Raw genomic sequence first — 26,311 nt, forward strand, 5'->3', positions numbered from 1 at the left:
GGCTGCGGGGGTCGGCACAAGGGAGTGGGCTGCTCTGCCCCGGGGCGGTGGACGCGAAGTCCGGTGCAGCCGCAAAGCGCTAATCCGTGTGCTGGAGTACCCCGTCTGCTCGCTTTTTGGACACCTCCAGGGATGGGGACTCAACCGCTTCCCTGGGCAGCCTGTTCCGATGCCTGACAACCCTCTCAGTAAAGAAATTTTTCCCAATATCCAACCTAGATCTCCCTTGCCGCAGCTTGAGGCCATTTCCTCCCGTCCTGTCTCCAGCCACCCGACAGAAGAGACCAGCACCCACCTCACTACGACCCCCTTCAGGCAGCTGTAGAGAGCGGTAAGGTCTCCCCGCAGCCTCCTCTTCTCCAGACTAAACAACAGCCCCAGCTCCCTCAGCCGCTCCTCGTAAGACTTGTGCTCCAGGCCCCTCACCAACTCGGTTGCCCTTCTCCGGACACGTTCCAGCAACTCAACATCTTTCCTGTAGCGAGGGGCCCAAAACTGAACACAGTTCAGTTTTTTTTACTGTTAACATATTTGTAAAAACATTTTTGGTTGTCCCTTACAATAGCGGCCAGATTTAGTTCTAGCTGAGCTTTTGCCTTTCTAATTTTCTCTCTGTATGATCTAACAGGATCCCTGTACTCCTCCCAAGTTGCCTGCCCTTTCTTCCAGAAATGATAAACTCTCCTTTTGTTTTGACTCCTAGCAAAAGCTCCCTGTTCAGCCAGGCCAGTCGTTTTCTTCGGCGGTTTGACTTGCAGCGCATGGGAATAGCGTGGTCCTGAGCCATTAAGATTTCCTTCTTAAAGAATGTCCATCCCTCCTGGACTGTCTCCCAAGGGACTCTCTCAACCAGTGCCTTGAAAAGGCCAAAGTTTGCCCTCCAGAAGTCCATAGCGGTGATTTTGCTAACCCCCTTCCTTGCCTCTCCAAGAACTGAGAATTCTATCATTTCATGGTCACTAAGCCCAAGACGGCCTCCGACCATCACACCTCCCACCAGTCCTTCCCTGTTGGTAAACAAGAGATCTAGCAAGGCTCCTCCCCTGGTTGTCTCACCCACCAGCTGTGTCAGGAAGTTCTCTTCCACACTCTCCAGGAACCTCCTAGATTGTTTACTCACTGCTGTGTTGTCTTTCCAGCAGACGTCTGGAAAGTTGAAGTCCCCCACGAGAACAAGGGCACACGATGCTGAGACTACTGCCAGCCGCTTGTAGAATGATTCATCCGTCTCTTCAACCTGGTTGGCTCATCTTTGGTTTTATCCCTTACCCCCTTCAAACCTAGTTTAAAGCCCTCTCTATGAGCCCCGCCATCTCATGAGGGAGGATTCTTTTACCCCTTTGAGATAGCTGGATACCATCTGTTGCCAGCAAGCCCGGTGCCGTATAAACCTCCCCGTGAACAAAAACCCCAAATTCCACCGATGGCACCAGCCTCTGAGCCACGTATTAACCAGGTGTGTTTTCCTGTTCCTTTCAGTGTATTTCCCTGCCACTGACGGGATTGAGGAAAACACTACCTGTGCTCCCGATCCTTCCACTAATCGTCCCAGTGCCCTGAAGTCCCTTTTGATTGCCTTTGGATTTCTCTCTGCAATCTCATCACTGCTGAGCTGCACAACCAGCAATGGGTAATAATCAGAGGTCTGAACCAGACCAGGGAGTTCCCTGGTAATGTCTTTTACCCGGACCCAAGGGAGGCAGCAGACTTCCCTGTGGCATGGGTCAGGACTGCATATTGGGTCCTCTGTCCCCCTCAGAAGGGAGTCGCCTACGACAATTACCCTCCTTTTTCTTTTTTCAGAGGCTGTGAGAATGCGTGGGGCTGCCCGACTGAGCCTAGGCACCTCCCTAGATAGGGCTTCATCTACACCCTGATCTTCACTGGCCTGGTCCTCAAGTTCCAGGGCCCCATACCTGCTGTGTAGGGGCAACTGGGAAGGTGAGGGAGACCAGGAGGGGATTCTCCTGCCTCCCCGAGCAGGGACCTGTATCCATTCCCCTCCATCTCTTAGGTCCCCTCCTGCCTGGTGGCAAGAGGGTCAGGGATCCTCCGCTTCTTGTGGGAACTCCATCTGCCTCAGGGATGGTAGGGTGTTGGTCCACTGATCTCTCTCCCTCTCACGCTCCCTGATACTCCTCAACCTTTCCAGTTCTTCCTTCGGCTCTGCTACCAGGCTGAGCAGATCCTCCACCCAGTCACACCTCACACGAGAGGTGTCCCCGCTGCCCTCCGTCATCAGTGACAGGCTCAGGCACTCCCCGCAGCCAGAGACCAGGACAGCCACACGTTGTGTGGCCACATTTTTCCTAACAACGGCCCCTGCCAACATGCATGCCGCCTCCAGAGCCTCTCTCACAAGAGCCGCCGGCCCCTGCCAGGTCCCTCCGCTCTTCCCCAGGGCTCGGGAAGCAAACAGCAGGTTCGCGTTTCTGTTTCCATCGTCTCTGGCTGTAGTGCAGGTATTATCATCGTGATTTATGGAACCGTATGGTACCTGGAACTGCTTTCCGGGGCCGTTTTACCCTGAGCCAGAAGACTACGTTTTCAGCGGGTGGTCACGCTGGGAAATGGTGCAAGATTGAAAACTTATAAAATTTACTTCACAGGCGGTACTGGCTTTTCAGATACCCTTCTTTCCCGTGTGTACTCTTTGCAACCCTTGCTCACATGAGCCGGTTTAAGCGGGAAGCCTCATTACTTCCTTTAAGGCGTCTTACAATAGAATCGCAGAGTTGGCTTTACGCCGGGGAACTTTGCACGCCACGCTCAAAGCGCATGTTTTTTTCCATCAGAGCTTCCTCTTCTCTCGTCCGGTGGCCTGCCGGGGGTGGCCAGAGAGGCTGGCCGCACCGCTGTCGCTGCCTCCCGCAGCCAGACCAGCCTGGATCCTCTTCATAAGTGGTCTCATAGTAGCTGGCACCATCGCCCGAGACACGGCTTGGGAGCTGTGGCTGACCCTGGAGGAATCCCGCTCCTTGGACGCTGAGCCGTGTCCTGGAGAGGGAGCCACACTCCAGTCCCTGCCCGCTCCCAGCCTGCTGGGCTGGAGAGCAGGATCCCTTTTACCTTTCCCACCGCCCTGCCAGCGGGCATTTGGCCAGGGCCGGGAGCGACTGGTGCCTCGCCAGGTCCCGAGGTTTCATCTGGACATCTTGGAAGTCCAGGGACTGCATAGCCAGCACTGTGTTTGCTACAGCTGGACCCAAACAGAGGGTGAGCTAAGTGTAAAGAAAGCTTCTGGGTAGCGGTAGTAAGTTAGTGCTGAAAGACTTAACTGGAAGCAGTCTTAGGGTTTCCTACTGAAAGAAGAGTCCTAACTTTTGGACTCCTGACAGGAAAACAGAGGCCTGAATTTACCCTGGAGCTTGCTCCATCATTATAAAACATCTTTATGTAGTTGCCTTGCTTCTTTAGGAAGAATGAAAGATGTTGTCTTCCCACCTGTTAGGCTTGGCAGATATTTACTTTGAAGGGGAAACGTTAGCTCTTCTTACCTGCTCTTTTCTCTGACCTAAATGATTTATGCGACGGCTGTCGCTTTGGAAGGGTTAAGGTGTGAAAAGCAGCTGCCTCGGTTTCTTCCAGGAGCTACTGACTTCTGGGCATGGCTCATCGCTGACTTTAGTCTCAATGCAATGATTGTCTTCCAGGGGCAAAACATGTGCATGGCGTGGGTGCTGAGACCACCCAAACCTTCTTTACCTTGCTTCCCTCACAGAAATCAGTATTTGCCAAAGGTTGGGTCTGCCAGCTGTTGCTTTGATTCCTCCTTGCCCTTGGTGAGAGCGTTTGCCAGCAGGTTCTTGAGGCAAGAGAGTTTTGGTGCAGCATCCCTGCTCCGCTCTCCTCTTCCCCATCCTGCTGCGTTGGCTGCCCTGTGCCCATCCTTCCAGGAGGGGAGGCAGGAGACAGCTCAGCCCTCTGTAAGCCCCTCGGTCCTCACCGTTGCTGCTGAGACTGGTAATAACAACTGGTGATACTCGTGGCAGTTTTTTGGAAGAGGAAACTCAGCAGCGAACTGTCTGAGAATTAGGCTTGGGCACTTCTGTCTCTGTTTTCTCATTTCACAAGGGCCAGCGGGCTGTCACCCGGCTGCAGCAAAATCCTTGTCAACGGCTCTTTTTGTGCTGATTGCCTATATAGTGGGGAGTTTGGTGGGAAAAGGCAGATAGCAGTTTAATCTTGTTCCCCAACTCCCTCTTTGCCCAGTGTATTCCCCCGCCGTGCCGGGAACAGGTCGTTTAACAGCCCTCTAGCAGCCGAGCGCAGGTCAGATGTGTCCCTGTCTGTTTTACATGCACGGCAGAATTTCCTTGGGAAGTGATCAATTTTATTATCTGTTAGAGCGCATAGGAAAGATTCAATCTCTGGGGGATGTTTCTAGAGCTGCTGGGAAGGGGATTTTGGGTGGTGTGTATGGAGCTGGCCTTGGGTAGTGCAAAAGAGCTGTCTTTCGAGAAACAAACCCGAATCATTTCTGCTACTGTTCTGCAGGGTTTCCCCCCTCCTCTCGTCGGGGTTGGCCACAGCTGGTGGGAGGGATTTCTGACTGTCAGCAAGAAAAGAAACAAGAGAGCATGTGAGGGGAAGGAGCTAGACCTGGGAAAGGCAGGAGGGAAGTTTTGTTGCTCCCTTGAAACGCAGGGGAGCTGCTCTTAGTGTGCGTGCGCGCGCAGGAGTTACTGGAGCCCGACTCTGGAGGAAGGTGGGGAGCTGTAGCAGGAGGATGGCTTCACCTACGCAGATGGGGTAAATGAGCACTCTGCCTGCTTTTGGAAAAGCCCTCAGGGAGGTGGGCTTCTCGGAGCGCAGGAGAGCACCCCTTCTTTTTCCTTTCCCTTGCCAAGTGCTGGTTTTTATATTGCCTTGCGAAGCGGATCGCAACTCCAAATCGGCTAAACCCACATGGGGCTTCATCTCTGGGCAGAACCCAGGTCTTGTGAGCCGCCAGGTCTTTGGGCTTTGTCAAGAAGCAAATGCCAGAAGGAAAAATCACTTCAGTACGCTTCACTACGAGGAAATGAGCGCAAGAAGCCAGGTTTGGTTTTGGGAAAAACCCAGTGACAATCTGCACTATAATCATTTTCCGTGGACTGAAGAAACTTGCTGAACTGAACCCATATGGGAGGAAGCATCTAGGAATGATAAATCTGCTCTCCCCGTGCAAGAATTCCTGTGTGCTCCGATAGCATTGTCCTTTGCAAGAAAGAGAGACACCGGCAAGCGGGGAGCAGGAGCCAGCCAGGAGTGTCCTCCTTTGAGGAACAGGGACTCGCAAGTCGTTCTTGAGAAGGGTGTGAGATTCTCCGGCACCAGTGGAAGCGCCTTGCGGGGGGAGAGAGGAGCTGTTGCAATGGAATTTCATGCGGTGGCACTGTCATTCATCCTGGCATTGCGAATATCTTCTCTGGCTTCTGGGAACAAACTTCAGCCCCATATGTAAGTAGCAAGAAAAGAATACCAGAGTGTTTTTTATAGGGGAGGGAACTGTACAGCAAAAGCTAAATACAGTATTTTAAAATCAAGGGTGAAGGGAGGAGCAGAGAGAGTGAAGGGGAGGGAGGGCTGGTCCGTGTTTCTTTATCTAGTACCAGATGTATGTCAAGGGGAATAGAAATTTGAAAATCTGGATGGTCTTTGCTTGTAGGAGGTAACTCACTGTTTTTAACTGAAATGGTGCTATTGTGTGAGTGCAAGAGGCGATTGCTGTGTAAAGAGTTTGACCTTTCTTTGCAGACCTGCTATTTTTACTGCACTTCATGTATTGCTCTTACTGCATGTTTCATTCCCCCTTTGGCTGTTACTCTAGCAGCATGATGTAGTTCTTTCTTTTTAATTAAATTTTACAGTTACAGTTTGGTGTTAATCGTTTGGCTTCCTTGGGATACTTCCTTGCAAATTTGGTTTCCTGCCAGAAGATGATCTCTCCATGCAGGGGATTGCTCTGATTCTTTTTTGTAAATGAGCCCAGTGTTGCATGGCGTGTGAACGCCAAGCTACTCTCCCCGATGTTTTTAACTTTTCAGTTGAAAAGGGGTCCTTTTCAGCAGACAAAGGTTTTGGAAGAAGATGCCTTTTCTCCCTGTGTCAGAGATTTTGTGCTCCTGCCTTGACAAGCACTTTTAGGACTTCTTGGATGAGACACTAGAGATGAGATGTGTGCCAAAGTGTCAGAGAAAAGAAGATGCCAGTGCCTGGGCAGTGCTGTCACTTCCCAGAGGGCATTGCTGACGGTCCCCGTTACACACACCACCGCTCTTTGGGGCACGCAAGAACCTTTGTTCGCTGTAATAAATGACACCAAAACGGTGCCGCTGCCAACCTCGTCCTCGGGGTTCCTTTCAGTTCTGTTTCTGGCTGCGCAGACAGCTCGGAGGTGAGGCGCCTGCAGGCTAAGAGCAGAGGAGGTCCGGGGGTAGGGAAACACCGCTCTCCGCATCAGCTTGCAGCTCTCTCTGTACGGAGACACTCACGGAATAAAAGAGCTGCTCTGGCAGTCTCCATTAGCGCCGGGGACTGTTGTATTGGTGAAGCGATGTGTGCGGAGCTTTGCAAGCCAAACAGCTCGGCGGTTGCCACATGTGGGGACGACGAGAGGGGATTTTAGAGCAAAGCTAGAGGGGGAAGGAAACAAGCCATTAATCCCAAAGGCATTGCCAGGCTTGCTGTAACAGCGGTGTAATTGAACGTCTTGGAGCAGTCAGATGCCAGCTGCGATCTCTATGCTTCACCACGTCCAAATGATTTAGTTTAACTTGTTTTATAGAAAGTACCTTTGTGAAAACTCTCGGTCCCTTTTGAAGAATTGCAAGCAACAGAAGCAGTTCCAAATAACAAATGGCTCATAACTTATTAACTCAGGGCCAAATGTTTCCCTCTTCATTTTTAATTAAAACTACGTATTTGGTGAAGGAGAGGTAGGATTAGAAAAGAAAGTAAGTGCAAATGGTATTTTCCTTATTTTCTGACTCACTGATTTATATGTTTTCACTTTACTTACTGGAATTAGTCTTGCAGCCCTTAGCTCTGAATGAGTGAGAAAGCATCTAAGACAGCAAATTGAATTCTGATTTAAAGCAGTATTAATAAAATGATGTATCATTTCTAGTAGCAGAATAATTTTTCTTCCCAAACGCTGTCAGAAGATGCAGCTATCATTGGTGCTCGCAATGACAGTAGTCAGGAAAAATGGGCCCCTAGGTGCAAAGAAAGCTTATGCTTCCTTTGTTAACTGAGAACGGACAGAATGGACAGACAGCAATTATTGTACTACCATGTTGTGCAGGCTGCTGCCTCTTTTCTGATCCATCCTCTCTGTTTTAAGGCTAAAACTTAGCCTTAACGTATCAGTGGAAAAGCACTGCTGCATTTTTCAAGTGGACTGTAGAGCAACCCAGGACCTAGAGGTACGAAATGTCAGCAGCTTCCTTATAAAACCATATCGCTGTAAATTTCTGTTACTGTTGCTGAGCCTCGTCGCCGGCCGCGGGTCTGGAGGTTCAAGAATGGGGTTCAGAGTGGAGCAGGCTTCCCGTGTCTGCCACCGACTCATGGCGCGGGATTACGCAACGTGTCCCCTCTCTCTGTGGCTATTTTCCATCTATGAATACGGGTTTGTGACGGTCACCTTGTAGTTCTCCAATGTTTAACTGATTCACGAAGGCCTAATGACATGCTTCTGAGAAACACAGATGATATGATTATACTGTATGTTTTGTTGCTGCCAGTGCCATGCTGTTAACACGCTATCTGTTCCCAAGAGCATCACATCCAAGAGTTTTTGGGGGAGGTGGATAGGCTGCACTTGACAACTGCTTGTGGCTGCCTGACCTGGCAGATTTCTTTTCTGTGTGCTGATTTCATTAAATGAGAGGCAAACGCTGTATATGCGTAAGATCTTCCTGCTCTTTCAGTAAGGAAATGAAGTTGCCCGTAGCTGGCGCCTGTTTAAGCGGTGGAGGCGCTGCGCCCTTCTCGCAGCAGCGTGCAGACCCCCGTACACCTCTGTTTCTCTGTGCCAGGCCAAACGTCTGCGCGGAGCAGGAGCTGGCGATCGTGGGGCACCGGCAGCCGTGCGCCCAGGCCTTTACCCGCACCGTCAAAGTGTGGAAGCAGGACTGCGGAGGACAGCGGTGGTGCACGGGCTACGAGCGGAGGTACGTCTTCTTCCTTCGAGCTTGCTTTGCTCCTTGCGTGATGGAAGTTGATTCCTTCTCGCCGGCAGCAGCGGCGAAGGGAGCTTGTCGCTCACTTTTGCATCTGCCAAGGGGAGACCCCATCGTGCCGGCGGCGGCCACGCAGCCGGCAGGGTCCGGGGGCAGGAGGTGAGGGCTGGGAAGAGCCGCGCGTGTGTGCCCATCCTGCTGCCCGGGCTGTAGTCTGGCACGGGAAACGGGCTCGGTAACTGCTTGGTACCCTCCGAGGAGTCCTGGTGACCAGACAACACGGCTGTGGATCTCCTCAGTCCCTGGCAGCTCTCCAGGGAGAGAGGAGAAAGTACCCAGCACTTGGTACCTGGCCTTCAGTGGGTCTGGCGTTAGGGCAATAAAGCAGTTCGTTTAGGGGTCCATGTAAATGGAGAGCTGTGTGCAGAGAGAGACGTGCCTCTGAACCCACAAATTAGCTGTAAATAGTAGAGCTATTTTATTAGATATTTTTCTTGGCTAAAACCAGAAGACTACGAGAGATTTTGTAAACTCTATGTGCATCTAGCTGGAGGGGTTTCTGACCCTACCTGGCATCTTTGTGACGCTAAGAGTTTTTAAGCTGTTAAGGAATTCCCCATGGGAAGATGTATCGCTTTTGTTCGAAAGAAGCTTTGTCATTGTGGTTAGATGTTTCTAGTCTTCTGACAATGTACTACATCTGTTTCCTATGATCGTGCCATGCTAATGAAATGACGTAATCACACCGCGTGCATTGTTCTTGTATCTTTAGATGTCTCGGCTTCAAAGCAGAGGTATCTCGATGCCTCTGTAGTTTTACAGAGCTGAAGGCAGTAGCTGGGTCCAAGTGAGGTTTATTGTGCATGGTCTAAAAAAAAATAATGAATGTGGCCACCGTGCAAGCGATGCTCCATGAGGACGGGTGACTGCTGACCTGGTGGTGCTTAGCAGGCTTTCCTGCGGGGTCATCGGCTTCCCTTCACACCGTGAGCAGGACAGTGCTCAGGCCCACCTCAGAAGAGCGTACAGCTCAGCAGAGTTAGGCTTGCATGGACAAGAAAGGACTTCGAATATACTCCGAGCACAAAACTTGATGTGGTCGTTCAGCTAATCGTTGTATCCCTTGAGTCACCGACTGGCCTTTGCTGGGAGACCAAGCAAGGAGAGGCTGCAGAGGGTGGGCTATGAACATGTGCAGCAGTGCAAATAATGAATGCACTTTTCTTACCTACACAGCAGCCAAACTGCAACGTGCCCAGTCTTCTTCTGTACTCCACCTGCTTTTCCGGCCTCATTAGGCAGTTACGAGCCTTTACAAAATAATAATGATAGTAGTAGTTTCAAAGAAGCATCTTGGACTAGAGACAGCTTTTAAGTCTTGACTTTAGGAATTCCTTCTAACCTGTAATTGCCAGTAATTATCTTGGTGATGATATCCATGTAGCGGTAATAAAGGAGCAAACAGAGTCCGTCTTATGACCATGTTTTAAGAGAGGACTTTGAAATGATAGGTGCCCTGTCTGCTTCTACTTCAAAGGCTGGGAACTCTTCAGACCCAGCTGTCCCTTTCGTTCTTTAATGTGTGTTTTTGACATTGTAAATCAAGGAACCGAAAAGAAAAAACTTTCTGTCACACTTCGTTATAAATATTGGAACAGCCGAGTGCTAAAACTCCGTTCCTGATGAAAATACAAAGGTGAAGCCTAGAGGTGCTGTGAGGGATTTCACCCAAGGAATTTTAAAAGCCAGACAGTAAAAGGACTATCAGCAGAACTTTCCTCAGGCACGATTTTGTCCCGTATCCCCTCACTCTAAACTTCTTTTGGGAGTTCCCATCGCAGCAAGCTTATTCCGATAGATGGAAGATCTCCTGCCAAGCTCCCTTGTGCTGAGCAATTGAGGGCAGCGGAGCGTGCAGTTTCGGCATTCACGGGGATGCTACGCAGCCTCTGTCTCGCCCGCTGGAGCTGCTCCAGTTGGACCCAGCTCCGGCAGCACGGGGCTCAGGAAGCGTATGAACAGCTTCAGGATCTGACACTTGCAGGGCTGGCCTGAAATTGGCCTCGGTGCCTTTGAGCTCGTGGATGCAACTAGGAAAATCCAGCATCTGCTCTTCCTTGCCCCGGTGCTCAGTGTTTGCTGCCTGGTTAGGAGCAGTGGTCTGCAGGGGCTGAAGCACGAGCCGCTGATATGCAGGGTTCGTAAGCGTTAGAGCTATCTTCCTAACATTCGCGGGCATGCTTGGAGCACAGCAGGCACTGCTGCAGTCCCATTGCTCTGCCTAAACCGTAAGCGGAGTTTAGGGGAGGTGGGCAGAGGAGGGAGGATGGCCTGGGGCAGGTAGGGCTGGGGGGTGGCTGAAGGGGGTGCCTGTCTGCTGAGTTTGTGCTTTCCAAAACGAGTAGCATTTGTTTTTACAGGACTTGTATCTGCACCTAGAGTGCTGGATTGCAACGTTTCCTAAAAATAATAACAAACCTTGCTCCGCACCCCCAGGACAGGAGCGCTGCTCGCTCAGGGAGCCAGCGTCTGCTCCTCCACGGAGGAGCTGAGCGTCCTCAGGGCTGCACTTGTTGCAGTTCCTGGTAACGTGCTGGTTTTGCTACTGGTTGTGTAACTTTTCTGAATTAGGTAAGGACAGAAGGTAGCTTTGCTCAGCCCTCGGTAATGACACTTGGAGGAGCGATGGCCCTGTCCCAGAGGGGCTGGCAGTAGATTTTCAGCAGCAGGACACAGCAGGATTGTTAAGCCTGGGTTCCATTAGTTCTGGCTCATTCAACATTTTCTGTGCCAGGGACTCCTTAAAACACAAAAGAAAACAGAAACATTGAAGATAAAGTATGTCCTATGCGGTTCTTTCCAGTCTGCAGCATCCAGATATCCGCAGGCAACAGAGGCTGTCAAAATATTTGCATCTCCCTGAGACCCCACTTGTGCTGACTCAAGGGTGTGAAGTGTCCGGTCAAGCTCACCAAGGCTCGTGGAGATGAGGTTGTGCAGGGTTGGGGCTGTTGGGGGCAGAAAGGTGGCCAGGATTAGTCCTGAGCCCTCCTACATTACTATTTCTCAGAATACCTTTTCCTCCTCGTTCCTGAGCTTACACAGGGCAGAGGGAGGAGGCCGCTTGCTGCCGTGCAGTCTTTCTCACTTTGGATGAAAAGGACGGTGTTTTCCAGACCGGCCCATGCAGTGAACGCTTGTTGCGTTAGCACCAGCCCGCACCCCTCGTGTCCTCTTGTGCTCCCTCATGCACCCTGCCCACCGCGTTAAAGCCCTGGGCTGGGCTGGGGGATAGCCCTTGGTACCAAGAGGATCCAGATGGATGTGTGCCTGATCGCTGGCTGTTCTGTTGCCTGAGAGACCGTAAATTGCTTTCTCAGCTGCTTCTGGAACACAAGTATTTCCTTCATCATTTGTTAACAGCTCGTACAAAAAAATTGGTATCTGCTTTTATTTTTCTCAGCTGTGCTTCCATATGCTGGTTGGCACCAAAGAGGAGCTGAAGGTTTCCTTCATGGGAATAAATGGTTCACCGTTATTTAGGGTTTTTGTAGAAACACTCAGATGAAATCAAACAACTAGACTGAGTTAGGATAAATATTTTCGGTGGACATGTACAACACATCTGCTGTGCCAAATATTTGTTGTCATTTGTCTGATTTGCTTTGGTGGAGTAGTTTCATGTTCTGCCAAAGGAGCTTTTTAAAAATCAGCTTCAGAAGCTTTATCCGTGTTTCGATTTTCACATATACACAACATCACATTTCCAGGAAAGAAGTGTCGCTTTTATTTATTTATGCTTCAGATCAATCCCTGCTTTAGTACCCCAACTCCCACCCTGGAAGTAACAGGTAGGAGTTGTTAACGGGACCTTCAGCTTCTGCCTGAGTGCAGCATCGTCTGCCAAACCTGCACTGGCCCTGCCGAGCGTGGGGCTGCGGCCGCTGCTTCTGGCGAGGCGGCTGCGCCGTCGCGTCCCGGTACCGTGCTGGGCTGGAGAGGGCTTCCAGCTTTTTCTGGAAGATGGGAGAGATGTAGTCACGCGTGTGGCGCGGCCGGCGTGGTGCTGGCTGCGGCGCTGGGCTCGTCGATGTTTAGCTGAGGGTTATTGCAGGGCGCAGTGGAAGGAGAACTGAGGAGGTGAAAGCCCTTTCCATCAGGGAGTCGGTTCTACCAGCCTTAACCAGCCTTGCTACGTAAAACACAACTGCACGGAGAGCTTTTTGAGTAGCTTGATATTCCCGTTGGGATTCTGACGATTTTTTAGCTTACCAGCCCCTTGGAGACACCTGCTCATGCTCACTAAAGCTGGACTGAAATACCTGTTGCTCTTAAAATTTTAATTTCCTTTGTTAACAAGTAGTTTAGGAGAGGAGCTCAGAGCTGTGAAATACTTTAGAAAAGGAGAAAGGAGCCAGCGGTGTTATGAGGACCTGGACACTCCAGTCTCTTGTGTTCCCGATTAAAGTAAATTAAGAAGCATTTGCTTAGCGTCAGTGATCATTGCTAGCCCGGGTGGAAAAAAATGTCAGCACGTTTGAAAACCAAATTCCTCATTTTATTTACATCCACAGTTAGAGTTACAACTTCTCTTCTTTCCAGTTTCCTCGTTCTGCAGGAATTAATGTTGCCTGGGTGGTGTCTCGTTTCATTGTGTTTCAGAACTACATATTACACGGGCTACAGGCAGGTGTACAAGGTGAAATACCAGACCACATACAGGTGTTGCCCGGGATGGTCCCAGCTTGGAGGGGATGCCGGCTGTCTCTACCGTAAGTATTGCGCTGTTTGGACGAGATTCTTTGTTTGCTGCTGTCAGTATTGGTTTGTTGGCTGAGGGTGCTCATTTCAAGTCCTGCAGTAAATGCTATAAATATGTCTTTTAAAAGAACTGTTTTTTTTGTTGTTGTTTGCTTCTGGTTTTTTATTTTTATTTATTTTAGCTGTGTGTCAGAAGGATTCTTCCCTGGCTTCCCAGGAAGCGCTGTGTGTTGCTTTCTGTCTTTGGAGAATTTCCTCATCACAGCATGAAAGGGTTTTCAGAGTCACATTCATTTATCTGGTTGCCAAATGCTACTAAACGTTTAAAATCAAGCCCAAACTGGTGTTTCAAATGGTGCCATTGGCAGAAGCTCTGGAGAGCTGTAATCCAAGCCCTGAGTGGACTTTTCATTCTAAAAGCCAGTAATTGCTGTCTGTGTGATTGAACGTGCTGGTGATGGCTAATTTGCCGGCTAGTTGGTCTTACTCAGCGTTCGTGAGAGCTGCTTCCTTGGAAGAGGCGGCCTTTGACTAATTGCACACAGGCTGAGAAATTGGGCTTCAGTGCTGTGCTCCAGCAGGCAGTGAATTTTGCCTGGCAGCGCGCGGTCCCTGGTTGGAATGTGCTCCCTGGCCGTTCCCCGCTCCTCACCCCGAACCGCAGCCGAGCGCGGGATTCCTTCAGCAGCTCACTTGTAAAGGGGCGCGACTCCTCAACTACTTTGGAAAGGTGTGTGTGTCAGGTACGAGTTCTGTTATTTCTAAGACTCCCTGCACTTGAGATAACCCTGCCAGAGGTTAGAGATCTCTGCAGTCCTCCCCTTCGTCTGCTCCCTCGTTCAGCCAAAGGGTGAGCATTAGGGTTCAGGACCGGTGGGATCCCACGAGGGATGTCGCAGCATCAGCCTCAGAGGACAAAGCAAAGTGCCAGCACAGGTGAAGTGATGGCACTTAGAAGGTTTGAAGCAGAGAGCCAGAACTTGAGACTTTCGGATTCTGTGGCTGGCTTTCCTCCTCTCTTGTGTTTGCTCTAGTGTAATTCTCTGCAAAACAGGCATGGGAGGATCTACTTCCCAGCTGTGCAGGGAAGCTGCAATATGTATTCAGATTTGCGCCTGAGTCAGGCTAGGGATGTGCAAATATTAGTATATAAGATGATTTTATGCTCTTATTGCAGAAGACAGAGGCAGCATTATCCTCGTGGGCCCCATATTCCCACCTCCCCCTCCAGGCTGCACTGCTTGACATGGGAGGCAGATGCTGCGTAGCTCCCGGCTCCTTCCCCTAAACACAGCGGCCACATCCAGCTGGGGAAATATTTAACTTTAAACGTTGCTTTTGAGATGTTGAGAGCAAAGTAGAATCTTCTCTTGAATCAAACAAAGGTTTATCTGAGCGTATGTGTAGAAATAAATGTCACCATCAAGGCAGAATCGCAGACGCTCCCCGTGATATATTATTAATTCTCGGCCCAGTTGCATAGAGGAGCTCTGATCTTTTCTGAATTAGGCTTTGGAGGTGCGCTTCTACCCTCACCATAGAAAAGCAGCTTTCATTTTAAGTAATAGGCAGGCGAACCAGCAAAGCGTTTGGGATCTGACCTGCCTTGCTGTCAAGGGAATGAAAGCTAGCCGTGTCCAACTCCATTGTAAAGGCGCTTTTGATTGTAATTGACCTACAATATAGGAAAATGTCTCCCACAGCTAGTCATCTTTTGTTCTGTAAAGAGGCTGCGTATACCTTCCTTGCGCTTTGATGCTTGAAGCAAAGGTTTTAAAAAAAAAAAAAAAAAAAGTGTGTCTACCAACCAATCTTTATTCTTCCTATTCAAAAGCCTGCAACACAGGAGAGCAACCCCACTGTGCCAGAGGAAACTCTGTGGATGCCTAATAACCCACTGTCAGCGAGCAGATAATAACCTCAGATGAACTCAGAAAAGTGCGTCCTGTAATGATTTTTCCTGCCGAGGAAGTGAGTAATTCCATCCAGGAAGGAAGCAGAGAAAAGGAAATAAAGCTGCTCAGGGCACGCTCTTAACTCATCATCCTCATCACCGGGACCAGCACTCAGAGGCTGGGCAATGGTCTTTGCCTGACTGCTCACTGCAGAGTCGGTCTGGAATAAAAAAGAGAGGGAGGTCCGGTGGCTTAAAATGACTTCACTAGAAATTTTGGCATGGCAGGAGGGAGAAAGTAGAAAGTAAGAGCGTCACTGGCGTGATAGCGTAGAACTGGTGTTTACGGCAGAGAGGGTTCAGGTTCCAGGGTCAGAGGTTGCCTTGATCATACGTGGCATAAGCTCACAAGGAAAGCGTGTGTTGGATTTCCAAGTGCCTTTCTGGAGCTCGCATTCTAACATCTTTATTTTGATATTTGATTTCTTGTAAGTCCTTTTAATACTCTTGTGATGCTGAAAATGTAAATGTTACCCCTTCTGTGTTACACATTCACCAGGAGACATGTGTGTTTCTGATGCGTGGGGCTTTGTTTCCCTTCAGCCAGTCAGACCCGGTTGAATACCATTAACTTTAAAACCAGGACCGGGCTGTGACCTTAAGTTCCTGGGACAGAAAAAATGGGTGTTCCTATAGCTCAAGTACAACGTGCACAACAGGGACCTCATCTCTGTGGGCCTTCTGCACAGTCAGGGGCAATTCCTGAAGGTTGTTCAGGGCAGAAACTCGAGTTACATTGCTCTGTGAATCATCTTCTGCATCCCCTGAGAGCAGCAGAAGACCGGCTACCTGGTTAGGTGGCTGAAGTGGGGCCGTGGGGCTCTTGCTCCCCGTTTCCAAACCCCCCCACGCAGCTGGTGCTGGTCTAGCAGCAGCTGGATGAGCATCCCACAGGCTGGACTGAGGCAAATCCTGCGGGATGAGCCAGGAGTTTCTCCCCTGATCTGCAGACTGTCCTGGGGAACGCTTCTGGTTTCTGTGTAACTCAATCCTCGTCCTGAGGGGCTCCCAGCTTTTGGTTTGCAGGGGTGTGATGACTTTTCCTGCTGGTGGCCTTGACCTTAGTATGAGCGTGTTCTTCTGGACCAGAAGAGAGTGTAGGAAGGGCTGGCAGGGGAAATGAGTCAGTAAATATTAGTGAACTGCTGAGGCAGGGAAACATAGCCAGGGCACTAAGTACCTTAGACGATTTTCTATTTTGTGTATAGCAATCGCGAGTCAGCCTGCATTCACTGGCATAGCTCTGCTGAACGCAACAAAGCTATGCCAAAATATGTCAATGGGATTTGTGGCCCTTCCTATCTGTCTTCAGAGATCACTGATCATGTTCCAGGAGTACAAAGGTGGGGAAGGCCATCGCTGTTGACAGCTTAATTAGAGCTGTTGGACACGGTGTGGTGGAATCACTCCAGTAAGGACACCTTATCTTGCTTTCCCTTGGAGGCTGGCATCTCTTCACTGCAGGGCTCTCTTTGCTCCATATGCTGGACTGTTCATCACTTTTCCTTAAAAACAAAAAAACCCAATGCATACAATGTTTTAGTAGGGGAAATTTTCACCACCGTAGACTTGCGTGTAATCGTCCAAGGCCTGCTGCTTTCTTCTTGTTTGAACATGACATACAGTCTGACACGTGACGGTGATGTTAAACAGCATTATGAACTGGGAGGTCCCAGCACCGTTGTGGGTACCAGTTCAGTCGAGTTCTTTGGGCTCTCAGAGCCTGCGCTTGTGCCTGGAGGGAGAGAGCTTGTCCCGTTGCAGCCACTGTGCCGAGCGTACTCGTTGTTTGCCTGGGTTGGTGGCTGTCTGTAGCAAAAAAAGAAGGGTTGTGCTTCTTTTCCCAAAACGCAGGTTTGTGTCTCTAAGCACTTACAGGTGAGAAAATGGCAAATACAGAGCTGCGAGGACAGTACGCAGTGACTTGGAGTGCGCGGGCTCTGCTGGGAGCAAATAAATTGGAAAGAGATGGAAAATTTCATAGAAACACCCTGTAAAACGGCGCTGAAGCCAAGCGATCTGAAGACTAATGGCTCCACACGGACCTCACGGGTCTCAGAGAATTTTTGACGTCTTTGTTCCTCTCCTACTGTGCCATTTGAAATCATGACAGCTGTGCTTGCTCGTAACACCCCCTGAAGCTGTCGGATCTCGCCTTGTAAAGGCAGGGCGCCCGGTTGCCTTGCGGTCTGCCTGCTTTTTGTCCTGTCCCTTCTGCTGGTAGAGGAAGTGTGAGGGCTTATTGCGTTTCTTTCCATTGCCCTCTGTCTTGAAGCATTCATCCGCTTAGTCCCATTTGGGAAGGAAAAAGGTCAGAAGTCAAGACACCCTTTGCATTTTTAGCATGGCATCAGGTCCTTTCCCTGCCTGATTACTGATAGATTGACTTTCAGACTAAGCTTCTCCATTTCAAGTGGCCTCTGAGATGCTACTTAAATTCCACGTAAGTTCAATAACACAGTTAAACCCTCGCTGGTTGGGACGAGGGGCCTGCCTGTCTGGTAATGCCCATGATCTCTACTTCCAGCGGAAGATTTTGAAAAGCTGAGTCCCACCAAGTCCATAGCTCTGGATCTGCATGGAAGAGCTGGCATTCGGCCGCAGAAAACAGACCTGTGCTCTTGGGCCAGCCACGTTCAGAAATGATGCGGTGAGGCAGAAGGGCACCGAGCAGAGCGATAAGTATGGCAGAGGCTAAAGAGGAGACCGTTACTGGTTTAGGACTGGTGACCTTGTCACGGTTGCAGTGTTGCCCGAGAACTGGGCAGGAGATGCCAGTGCCAACTTTGCCCTAACCGCACGCTCCTGCGGAAAACACGGGCTCTTCGCTCAGGCTGGCACAGCGGTGAGACCAGGGAACCTGCGTCCCGGTTGGGACTGCTGCTGGGGAGAGAGCATGGCTCTGCTGCCAAGTGGGATGGAAATACCCGAGTCGAGTTTTCATGAGCTAGCTCAAGGAAATGGAACAGTCTAAGTGAGCGCAGCCCGGCCAAAAAGCGGTTTAGCCAGCTCTGGCCGTCATGCAGCCGGAGAATTTTGGCTGCTGGGGCTCACGCGGCTCACGCTGCCCGGCACCCTGCACCGCAGTGCGGTTTGCTGTTCGGATTCCTCCGTGGAGCTACTGGGGGAGCTCGGCTTGAGCTGCTGGTCTAAAGCTTCGGCCACCGTCCCAAGTTGTCTTTGTCTTGAGTTTTTATCCAGCCCTCGCTAGGATCACGCTTTGCTCTGATTTTTAGCTCTGGCAGAGGTAGAGCCTGGCCCTAGGTAAAGAGGGAGAATTAACGTTCATTTGGTGAGGAGGTGGGAGACACGCTGAAAACCCCTCCGAGCATTCCCAGGGGCTGAGTAGAAAGCAGTTGAATTTTAATCGCCTCATTAAAAGAGAAACTTTTATGAGTCACAAATGGCCTATTAAAAGGCTCCAGAGCGAGTTACCCTGCGCTGAACCGCATTTCTTCCTGCCAACTCCGCTTAGCTTTAGCCTATCATCCGGTGAGCAGGGAAAGAGCACTCCGCAGGCACGGCCGAGCCCGGCTCGCTGCAGAACCCCGGGAGCGCGGCCGCACAGGCAAGCGTGCACAGGCACGCAGGAGCCGGCTGAGCCGGTGTCGGGGGGGGAGCAGCTCCATTATTTGCCGTACAGGTTGGAAGGCTCGGCAGGAAATGTGTTCGGTTAACAATTTAATTTCCCTATTAGGCTGGCTTTCCTTTGTACATCACCTCTTGGCTCCTGGAGGCCCATTGTTTTGTCAGCTGAAAGGCTTTGACTGAACTTCTGAACCTTTTGCCTGGGATTGAGCTTAGTACCGGTTAAACTTCTAACGTACGCTCCCCTGGGAGACCATCTTTGTCCACGTAGAGGATGGCCGTGTTGTACTTCGGTGAGCCCATCCCTTGTAGGAGAAATGCTCTTCTCCGTCACTCTTCCTTTTAAATCAGTCTCTTGTCTCCAACCTCCCGAGAATCCCGCCTTGCTAAATCCTCGCAAAAGCCATTGGCGGGCCTTTCAGGCAGAAGGAGGTGATGCTTTCCGTAATTTATCCTTTCTTTCCTGTTTCCCAGAACGGTGTCGTTACCCTTTTCCCAAATTTCACTGCGTTAAATTCTGTCGCTCTGAATTAGGAGCTAGTTGCAGAAGGCTTGGAAGGCGTAGGGGAGGGAGACGCACGGGCCCCTCAGCCCCACTGGGCTGGGAAGTAGGTTATTATGATTTCCACTCTGTATGTGCCAGCCTGAAGCACAGAGCAGGGAATTGTCCGGCTCATTCAGAAATCTGGGGCACAGCCAAGAATAACACCCGTATCTTCTAATCCCCGATTTGTGTCGCTGCAATTGCTTCTAATATTTTCCATTGTTGTGCTTTGGGTCTCGCCGAACTGCCTCCGAGGGCTGAGCACTGCTGGCAAATAGGGCATCGTGGAGCCAGGCTGAGCTTTACTGCGACCCTGTCTAAAGTCTGTTTTTTACGTGATTAAGGTGAAGGACTCAGGAAAAACCAAACCACCTTACTATGCAATTTGGCCACCCAGTCAATTCTATCTAACCGTGCTGAGGCCTGAAGGAAAGGAAAAAAGCAGAAGACGGCCCTTCTCGCAAGACCAGAGCTAGAAAAAATTAGGCTGCAGCCCTAGAAAATCTTGGCGCGTGCCTGGAGATGGGAAGTTGCAATGAAATGCTCCTTCTGCCTTGCCACGTGGGAGGATGCGCCCGGGGAAGTGTTTGCCATCACAGGCGTCGCATGGCGTGGCTCAGCTGAGCGGGCTGCTGGTGAAAGAGTTTCCCAAGTTCCAGTGTTCTGCACCAGCAGGCCAGCACGGGATTGATACGGGATCGCCGTGGTCCCCCAGGATACGTGGCTATGAAAAGTGACTAAAACGTTAGATGAGAAGATAACTGGATTTCTGAAACTACATTTCATCACTGCTTCATTAGTTTGGGTAGATGAGAATTTGGACTTCAATGCTACCTTTGTATTACTAAATGCTCTTTTTTTTGGAGGGGGGATTTGAAAAATCATCAGGTCCTTCAAAGAGCCAACACTGAGGCTCAAGTATTTCAGCTCTAGTGCATCTAAGGCGCAACGCTGGGGGAGTTTGGATATCAGTGAGAATGAGACTTGGAACGAGCTGAAGTTATCGCTCAGGCTGGCGAGTTGGAGCTGGGTCAGCTGCAACGGAGCGCCTGCGTCTAACAGCCGTGCCTAAACCCAGGGTGCTCTGGCAGTCGCATTGTAAGAGAAGTGACAGAGCAAACATCCTTAAAGTAGGTACGTAGCTTTGTCTAGTAAGAGTGTGTGTTTCGACAGCAAACGTGCACGTTTGTAGAATGTCATATTCACCTAAACCTGCACAAAACCTTCTTAATCACCGCAGACTAGGCGGAAAGCATTGTGTAAGTCAGTATCGAGACCTAGCACAGAGAAACTAGGAAGTCGGTTGTGATTCTGTAGGAAAAAACAGAGCCAATATTTGATACATGGAGGATTCAATGGTAGGAGGAGAATAGCGGGCAACTTAGTAATGTGGTTATTAGATTTCCATGTAGAGTAGGTCGTAACTGATTGCGTTATGATAAGTTATGTAAATACCCGACAGAATAGCGCCCAGGGGTTGGCCACTGCCAGGGTTTGACCCAGTGATCTGACTTTCACTGAGCCCCAAAACAAAGTGCTGATTTGTCTCTCTCCACACTATCGTCAGGAGGCAGAGTACTTCAGGCAGCTTCACGCGAGCCGTCGATGAGCTTTGCGCAGCTGATGAAACCTTTCAGCATTTAGGAGTTTTGAGGACGTGAATCTGCGCTGCACTAACTACATCACCATCATTATTTAGCAGAAAGGAGGCTGGAGGTGAGGGTGGGGAGAGAAAAGGGACCTGCCTTTACTGCCCACGTAATCTCTTTGTGTGACAGGGGATGCTAATACTGCCAAAACACAATTCCTATTTGTGCAACTGCTAGCACACTGCTAATCAGGAGGGAAGGAGGTTTTTCAGATGTGGCAAGCTGACACCCGCAAGCTTTGGGTTTCTTTTGTGCATGTAGTACCTGCTCTTTCCCATCTCTGATTTAGTGTGTATGTCTTAAAGTTCCAAATGATCTTTGAAAATGCGTTGGTAAGGTTGCAAATGTATCCTCCTGTGTGCCAACGTGCCCCAAAAATGCAAACACTTCCTTGCACTGTTTCCATCTGTGATTCCTTTTTCTTCTGAATGCACAATTGGTGTTTTGGAGCAGACAAGGAATATTTTGTGCCAAGTATTTGGAGTCATTTTTGAAGGCTGCACGGGGTGCCTTTCCTCCCCAGTTATAATGACACAAAATGAAATGTGTAATCACAGACCTGTTCTTTCTGTTACTAATTAGTTACAGCTTTAGCTGGAATGGGAAGAGAAACCAGGGGGGCTCCCAACTTGCAAAGAAGAGGGAAAAGTTATGGACAGCCTGCGTGTGGAAACCTCAGTCCAGTGAGCACTGTTATAATTGTTTCCAGGTGGCCCCGTATCATACGTAGGTTTGTAATTTAACCGTGGGCTTTGTTCGTTCAGTCGGTAACTGCAAAGGTGCTGTTTCATCGCTGGCCTTGAGCAGGGTCCAGAGTTTTCTGGATGGGGACTTCTCCACCAGCCTGTTCCCAGGACCGCACTGCCCTCCACGCCGGCCGGTTCTGCTGGTGGCTCTTGGGGACCTCACTGAACACGCTTGAGTAGCTGACAGTCAGTTCCCAGGCTGTCCCTGCTGGAGATGTATTTAATTCTCCAGCTTTTTCCTTAAGGCAGAAGGGACATGCAGAACTGGCAGCCTTGCAGCTTTAGAGAAGAAAAAAAGGCTTTTCCAGGTGTTTTTTTTTTTATTTATTTATCCATTCATTCATTTATGTAGCCTGTCTGCACTCATGAGCCCAGGTAACGTTAACGCGGGAGATGCTGCCGTGTTGTTTTCCCACGTGATGTGAATTTAGCGTGAGGAGTGGCAGATGTGTCACAAGAGTGGCCAGGAGCATGCGGGACTCTGCAGTCGTTCTGAAGCATCTCAGGCTCTTTCTTTACAAAGCAAAATCCTTGAAAACGCTCTTTACCCTGACCCCGCAGTCCAGTTTTTTAAAAGGAAGCGTGACTGCTGAAGTTTTGAGGAGAGGCCAGTTCTGATATCATTCGGGAAGGTGCTTTTCTCAAGTCCGACGAATTGCTGCATGTACGTGTGCTGCACAGGGAAAGCCAGCCGCACCTAGCTGGGGCAAATCCTGACCGTGGGTCTGGAGTGGGGGTCACTAGCTGCCTGTGACCACCTTACACTAACCAGTGACTCCCCTACCCCTGTGTGTGCCTTTGGATTGGAAGAACCCCTAACTCTCCTAGCAGGAGAAAAACATTGCACTCCTTTTTTCCCCCTATTGTTTCCACTAAAGCAAAGCCAAAGACAAATCTCATCGTTGCTTCAGCAGAGGAGGCTTGGCATCTTCCTGAGGATGCAGTATACGTCTGCAGGTTGATGGTTCACTTATTCTGTTGGCAAGTCGCTCCGGTCGGCGCCCGTGCTGGGCAGCAGCCTGTTTCAGCCAGCACACGGCCACAATAAATCACAAGCATAAGCTGCGCTGGGGTCCGTCAGCGTTTGTCTGCTCACCTGCGTTCCGCGCTCTTTCTAGTAAGCGTGTGTTTCTGAGCCAACAGGTTTTGGATTGCCGGGTCCGTCTTTTTGTAATTTCAGCTACTTGAAATAATTACGTTCTCTGGATCCATCGCCTGGATCAACAGGACATGAGGGCCCCTAACACAGGTGACCGTGCCACAGTTGGCAGTTGCAGTGCATTCCTTCCCGGGGTGCATAAGCTGTTACACGTGGATCCCGTTGCTGCTCTTGGCCCAGGGCTGTCCACAATCCAGCCTGGGCTGAGCAGGATCTCGGGGTAGGTGAGTGGGAACCGCAGGACCGGGTGCTACCACGACATCTCTTGCACCATAGAGAGAGGTGAAGTTCTTTTGGCTTCCTTTACCTGGTTCCCCATGGCTTTTGTGAAGCGTATTCCTACCCAATCCCATTGTTCTTGGATTTTGTTACAGTTTGTTCGATGAAAGCGAAAAGAGAAAGAAAAAGAGGAGGTGCAGGAAAAAGAAAGGAGAAGTTGGCCGGCAACACAGCTATGTCCAGATCAGTGAATAGAGAGAAAATTTCATTGTCCAAATCTTTAAATGGACTGAAAAAGGAAGATAGGCACTTGTTCTGCGTCCTTACACTTTGACAAAGCACAGCATGCATGACAGCGTCACTCGTTGACGTTTCTCCTTTTGAGATGAGCATTTTCTACGGGGAAATATAAAATATTGGCTGCATTTCATGAGTTACGAGAAATATACGTTTCACTTGAAAAACATACCCTTGTTTGTGGTTTTACGTAGATGATTTGAAAAGGTGAATTTCAGAAGCCTAATTGAGCATTTGCTGTCTCTGTGTACATTTTACACTTCACTTGGTGAGAACAGAGAAATGTGGCTGCTCAGGCTTACTTACAGTTTAGCTCTATTTCATCCTCTCGTCCATTCAGAAGGTGACACCACATTTGGGTAGCCATGTCACCCGGGAAGCTCAGCGCAGAGGTGGAAAGCAGCTTCTAGTGGTTTGTTCCTGAGAGGTGCCTCCAGCTGCAAAATAACTGACTGACTTACCCTTGTTGCCACGAGGTCTGATATGATTCTGCACGAGTAATTTTCCACCTATTTTACCACTTATGGGCTGGAAAAGCATCATTTCATCAACAACCCTGCAGCTCTGCTGCCATTTTCCTGTGAATTCTCACTTAGCCGCACTTTAAGACAAGCCCTTAGACATTGCCTAAGGTACTTCACCTCCTGGCCTAAATTTTGAGAGACTTTGTGTACTGTTTGAGTACTGCGTTGTCAACCAAAAAAGAGTCGCCTTTCAAAAATGGTTCAACAATATTTTTATAACTATTCACATTTGCTACAGGACTGTGGGTGAATGGGTATTTATTAGTGCATGTATGCTTCTGATTGTGATCTCAGGAATTATCCTCTCCCGCCTCCTTGCAGCTGTCTGCAGTTACGGGGTTTGTTTCAACGGTGGAAACTGCATCGAGGGATCTTCACAGCTCTGTCACTGCTCCTCTGGTTTCCAAGGACCTCGCTGTCAGTACGGTAAGCAGGCTTTTCAAATTCTTCCTTTAATTTTGAGTCGGAAGTGGAGAGGATAAAGAGCGAGGGATGCCCCGATATTTTTTTTATCCTAGCCCCTGCTTTATCTGCAAAACTCCGATAATCTGTTCTCTACTTTTTTTGGCCACTGTTTGTAATGCTTGGGGAACTTGGACATTGGGAAAGGAAATGCTTATCGTGGCTTGCTGTGAAACACAGCTCCGTACTGTACAATAGCCTTTATTCCTGGCTGCCATCAGCAGAGGGATTTGCTGGAATCGGAGAAGGAAGCTGATTAAAGTTGGGTCAAACAAAGAAACCCTGGGGTCATGGCCTGTGGAGTGAAGCTCAGCCTGGGGGAGCGTGGCAATGGGCTGCCACATCAGAAGGGAAAATAGTTAAGCTCTGACTAGCTGGATCAGTTGTATCTTTGGCTCGGCTTTATTTTGGGGCTGCTAAGCTTTATTTAATTAACCTTCGTGCAATATACAAATTCTCTCTTGAAGGTTATTGAGTTTCCCGTGTTTGGTAATTCAGAGATGTTCTGATTTGGTAACATGATAGTCTATGGCAAGCAACTGCTAAAAGCTGGAATAGTTCTCCATGCCTCATATTTGGTAAGAGAAAATGTGCCTCGTACTGTTGTAGAGAGAAATGGCTGTCCCTTTCTTCCCTCTAACTGCTGAGTCTGCAAGGTACAGGGCAGTAACGGTTACTCAAACTGTCTTTAGATGATACTGATTTGTAACAGCAAATTAAATAATAAGACTTTTTTTTTTTTTTTAACCATCTGTAAGTGTATATCTCTTCCTTCAAAGACATGTGGTTCCTTGCTCTCTCCGAAAAGGAGGTGGGTGTATGGAGGTAGGGGAGCTGGCATTAGAATAGTCCTCAGCAGGAGCTGGTCTCTTCCCACCAAAAGGGCTGTTGACTTTAGGCTCTATTTGTTCCTTGCTCTTTCTTTAATATGTATTGATAACTGGAGTTAGAACTGTGTCCGTTATAGTCGGAGGCTTTCCTTGCACTCGGCTGGGACAGTGCCTTGTGTGTGACAGCTGTGAGTCCCCTGCCCCTGTTCCAGTGGTCCACAAGTTCTCAGTTAGGCAATGAAGCGATTTCCTTGGTGAGAAGAATTAAAAAGAAGCGCCCGGAGCCCAGGTGTACAGATCGTGAGCCTGGCTGCTGCTCTCTCGCTGCAGGGCATCCAAACTGGAGCTACTCGCAGAAACGCCGGCTCCATTTGGCAGCAGCCGGCCCCTCGGCCAGGCTGGTGTGATTTCGGTGCAGCCTGGGCATTGCCAAGCACCGAGGTGGCACGGACCTCCCTGACACGAGGCATAAACCCCTCCTGGAGCGTGTCTGAGACATGTCTGTCAGGGCGGTGGGTCTGCTGCATCTCTGCTCCAGCCTCCTGCTACCAGCAAGCTTTCATCTCTGGGCACAGCGAGGTGGGACACCTCTCCCGGGCTGGTTGTCCTTTTCTCCACGGCATTTGCAACGGTGTCATCCGTAGTTAACACCACCCGCTAGAAATACAGGGTGCTCTGTCCCGTGTTAAAAACGGACTGGTGCTGGGGGACGGCGTGACTTTCTGCTTCTCTTAAGCAACACGATGCGAGCAGTTTACAGCCCGCCGCGGGGACTGCCGTGCCCTGCCCAGATGCAGGAGGGTGCGAGTTTCCCCGGGATGAGCTCCGTGCTGCCGGAGTCGGGTCTAGCACTGCGGAGCCTTGCCTGGCCCCGGCTGCCGCGGGAAGCAGAGCGATGCCCAGAAAACGAAGCAATCCGGCTTTAATCCGCCGGTTGCTCAAAGCTCTGTGGCTGTTTTAACGCTAACGGGTTACATCCTACATTTTAAGTAAGGTGAAGAGGATGCTGCTTAGTATAAATACAATTTGCAGTTTGTTTTGCTTTAGGTTTCTACAATAGTCACGCTGCAGACCCAATAGTAACATGAGTCCAAATTATTTATCCCCCCAGTGACACTCTCCTAACTGCGGTCTAAACACGTTAGTTAGAATACTGCTTCCCTCTCATCCTTTGATCCCCGAAGGACTGGAGCATGCCTAGTTCTTGGAGGTGTACATGATCCTGCACTGCTGCATAGGTTCATGTTTGCACATCTTATGGGGTTTTCTAGGAAATAAGGAGTCCTTAAATTGTCCCTGCAATTTTTTCGTCATAGCTTCTCTCGTACAAATTAATAAAATAAACATCGGGCGTTTTCCTGTACAGAACCTGAAAGGCAAGAAACATTTTCACATTTGGAAATGTTTAGC

General features: G+C 49.7%; 2 protein-coding genes across 2 annotated transcripts in view; one reads left to right on the plus strand and one right to left on the minus strand.

The window, feature by feature from the left end:
- Positions 1-1,997, minus strand: part of TPRG1L (tumor protein p63 regulated 1-like) — a 5,305-nt gene extending 3,308 nt beyond the window's left edge. The window contains exon 1 of the mRNA XM_010565392.1: positions 1,917-1,997. Within this exon, the coding sequence (XP_010563694.1) occupies positions 1,917-1,997 (81 nt within the window). The remainder of the gene's footprint in view (positions 1-1,916) is intronic.
- Positions 1,998-7,889: 5,892 nt separating this feature from the next.
- MEGF6 (multiple EGF-like-domains 6) overlaps positions 7,890-26,311 on the plus strand; it is a gene marked incomplete at its 3' end in the record, with an annotated part of 102,182 nt that continues 83,760 nt past the window's right edge. Inside the window, exons 1-4 of the mRNA XM_010565393.1 lie at positions 7,890-7,915; positions 8,025-8,159; positions 12,831-12,940; positions 23,931-24,035. Coding sequence (XP_010563695.1) covers positions 7,890-7,915; positions 8,025-8,159; positions 12,831-12,940; positions 23,931-24,035 — 376 coding nt within the window. The remainder of the gene's footprint in view (positions 7,916-8,024; positions 8,160-12,830; positions 12,941-23,930; positions 24,036-26,311) is intronic.

This window comes from Haliaeetus leucocephalus, unplaced genomic scaffold (assembly GCF_000737465.1).
Source record: "Haliaeetus leucocephalus isolate CR32 unplaced genomic scaffold, Haliaeetus_leucocephalus-4.0 Scaffold190, whole genome shotgun sequence".
Lineage (NCBI taxonomy): Eukaryota > Metazoa > Chordata > Aves > Accipitriformes > Accipitridae > Haliaeetus > Haliaeetus leucocephalus.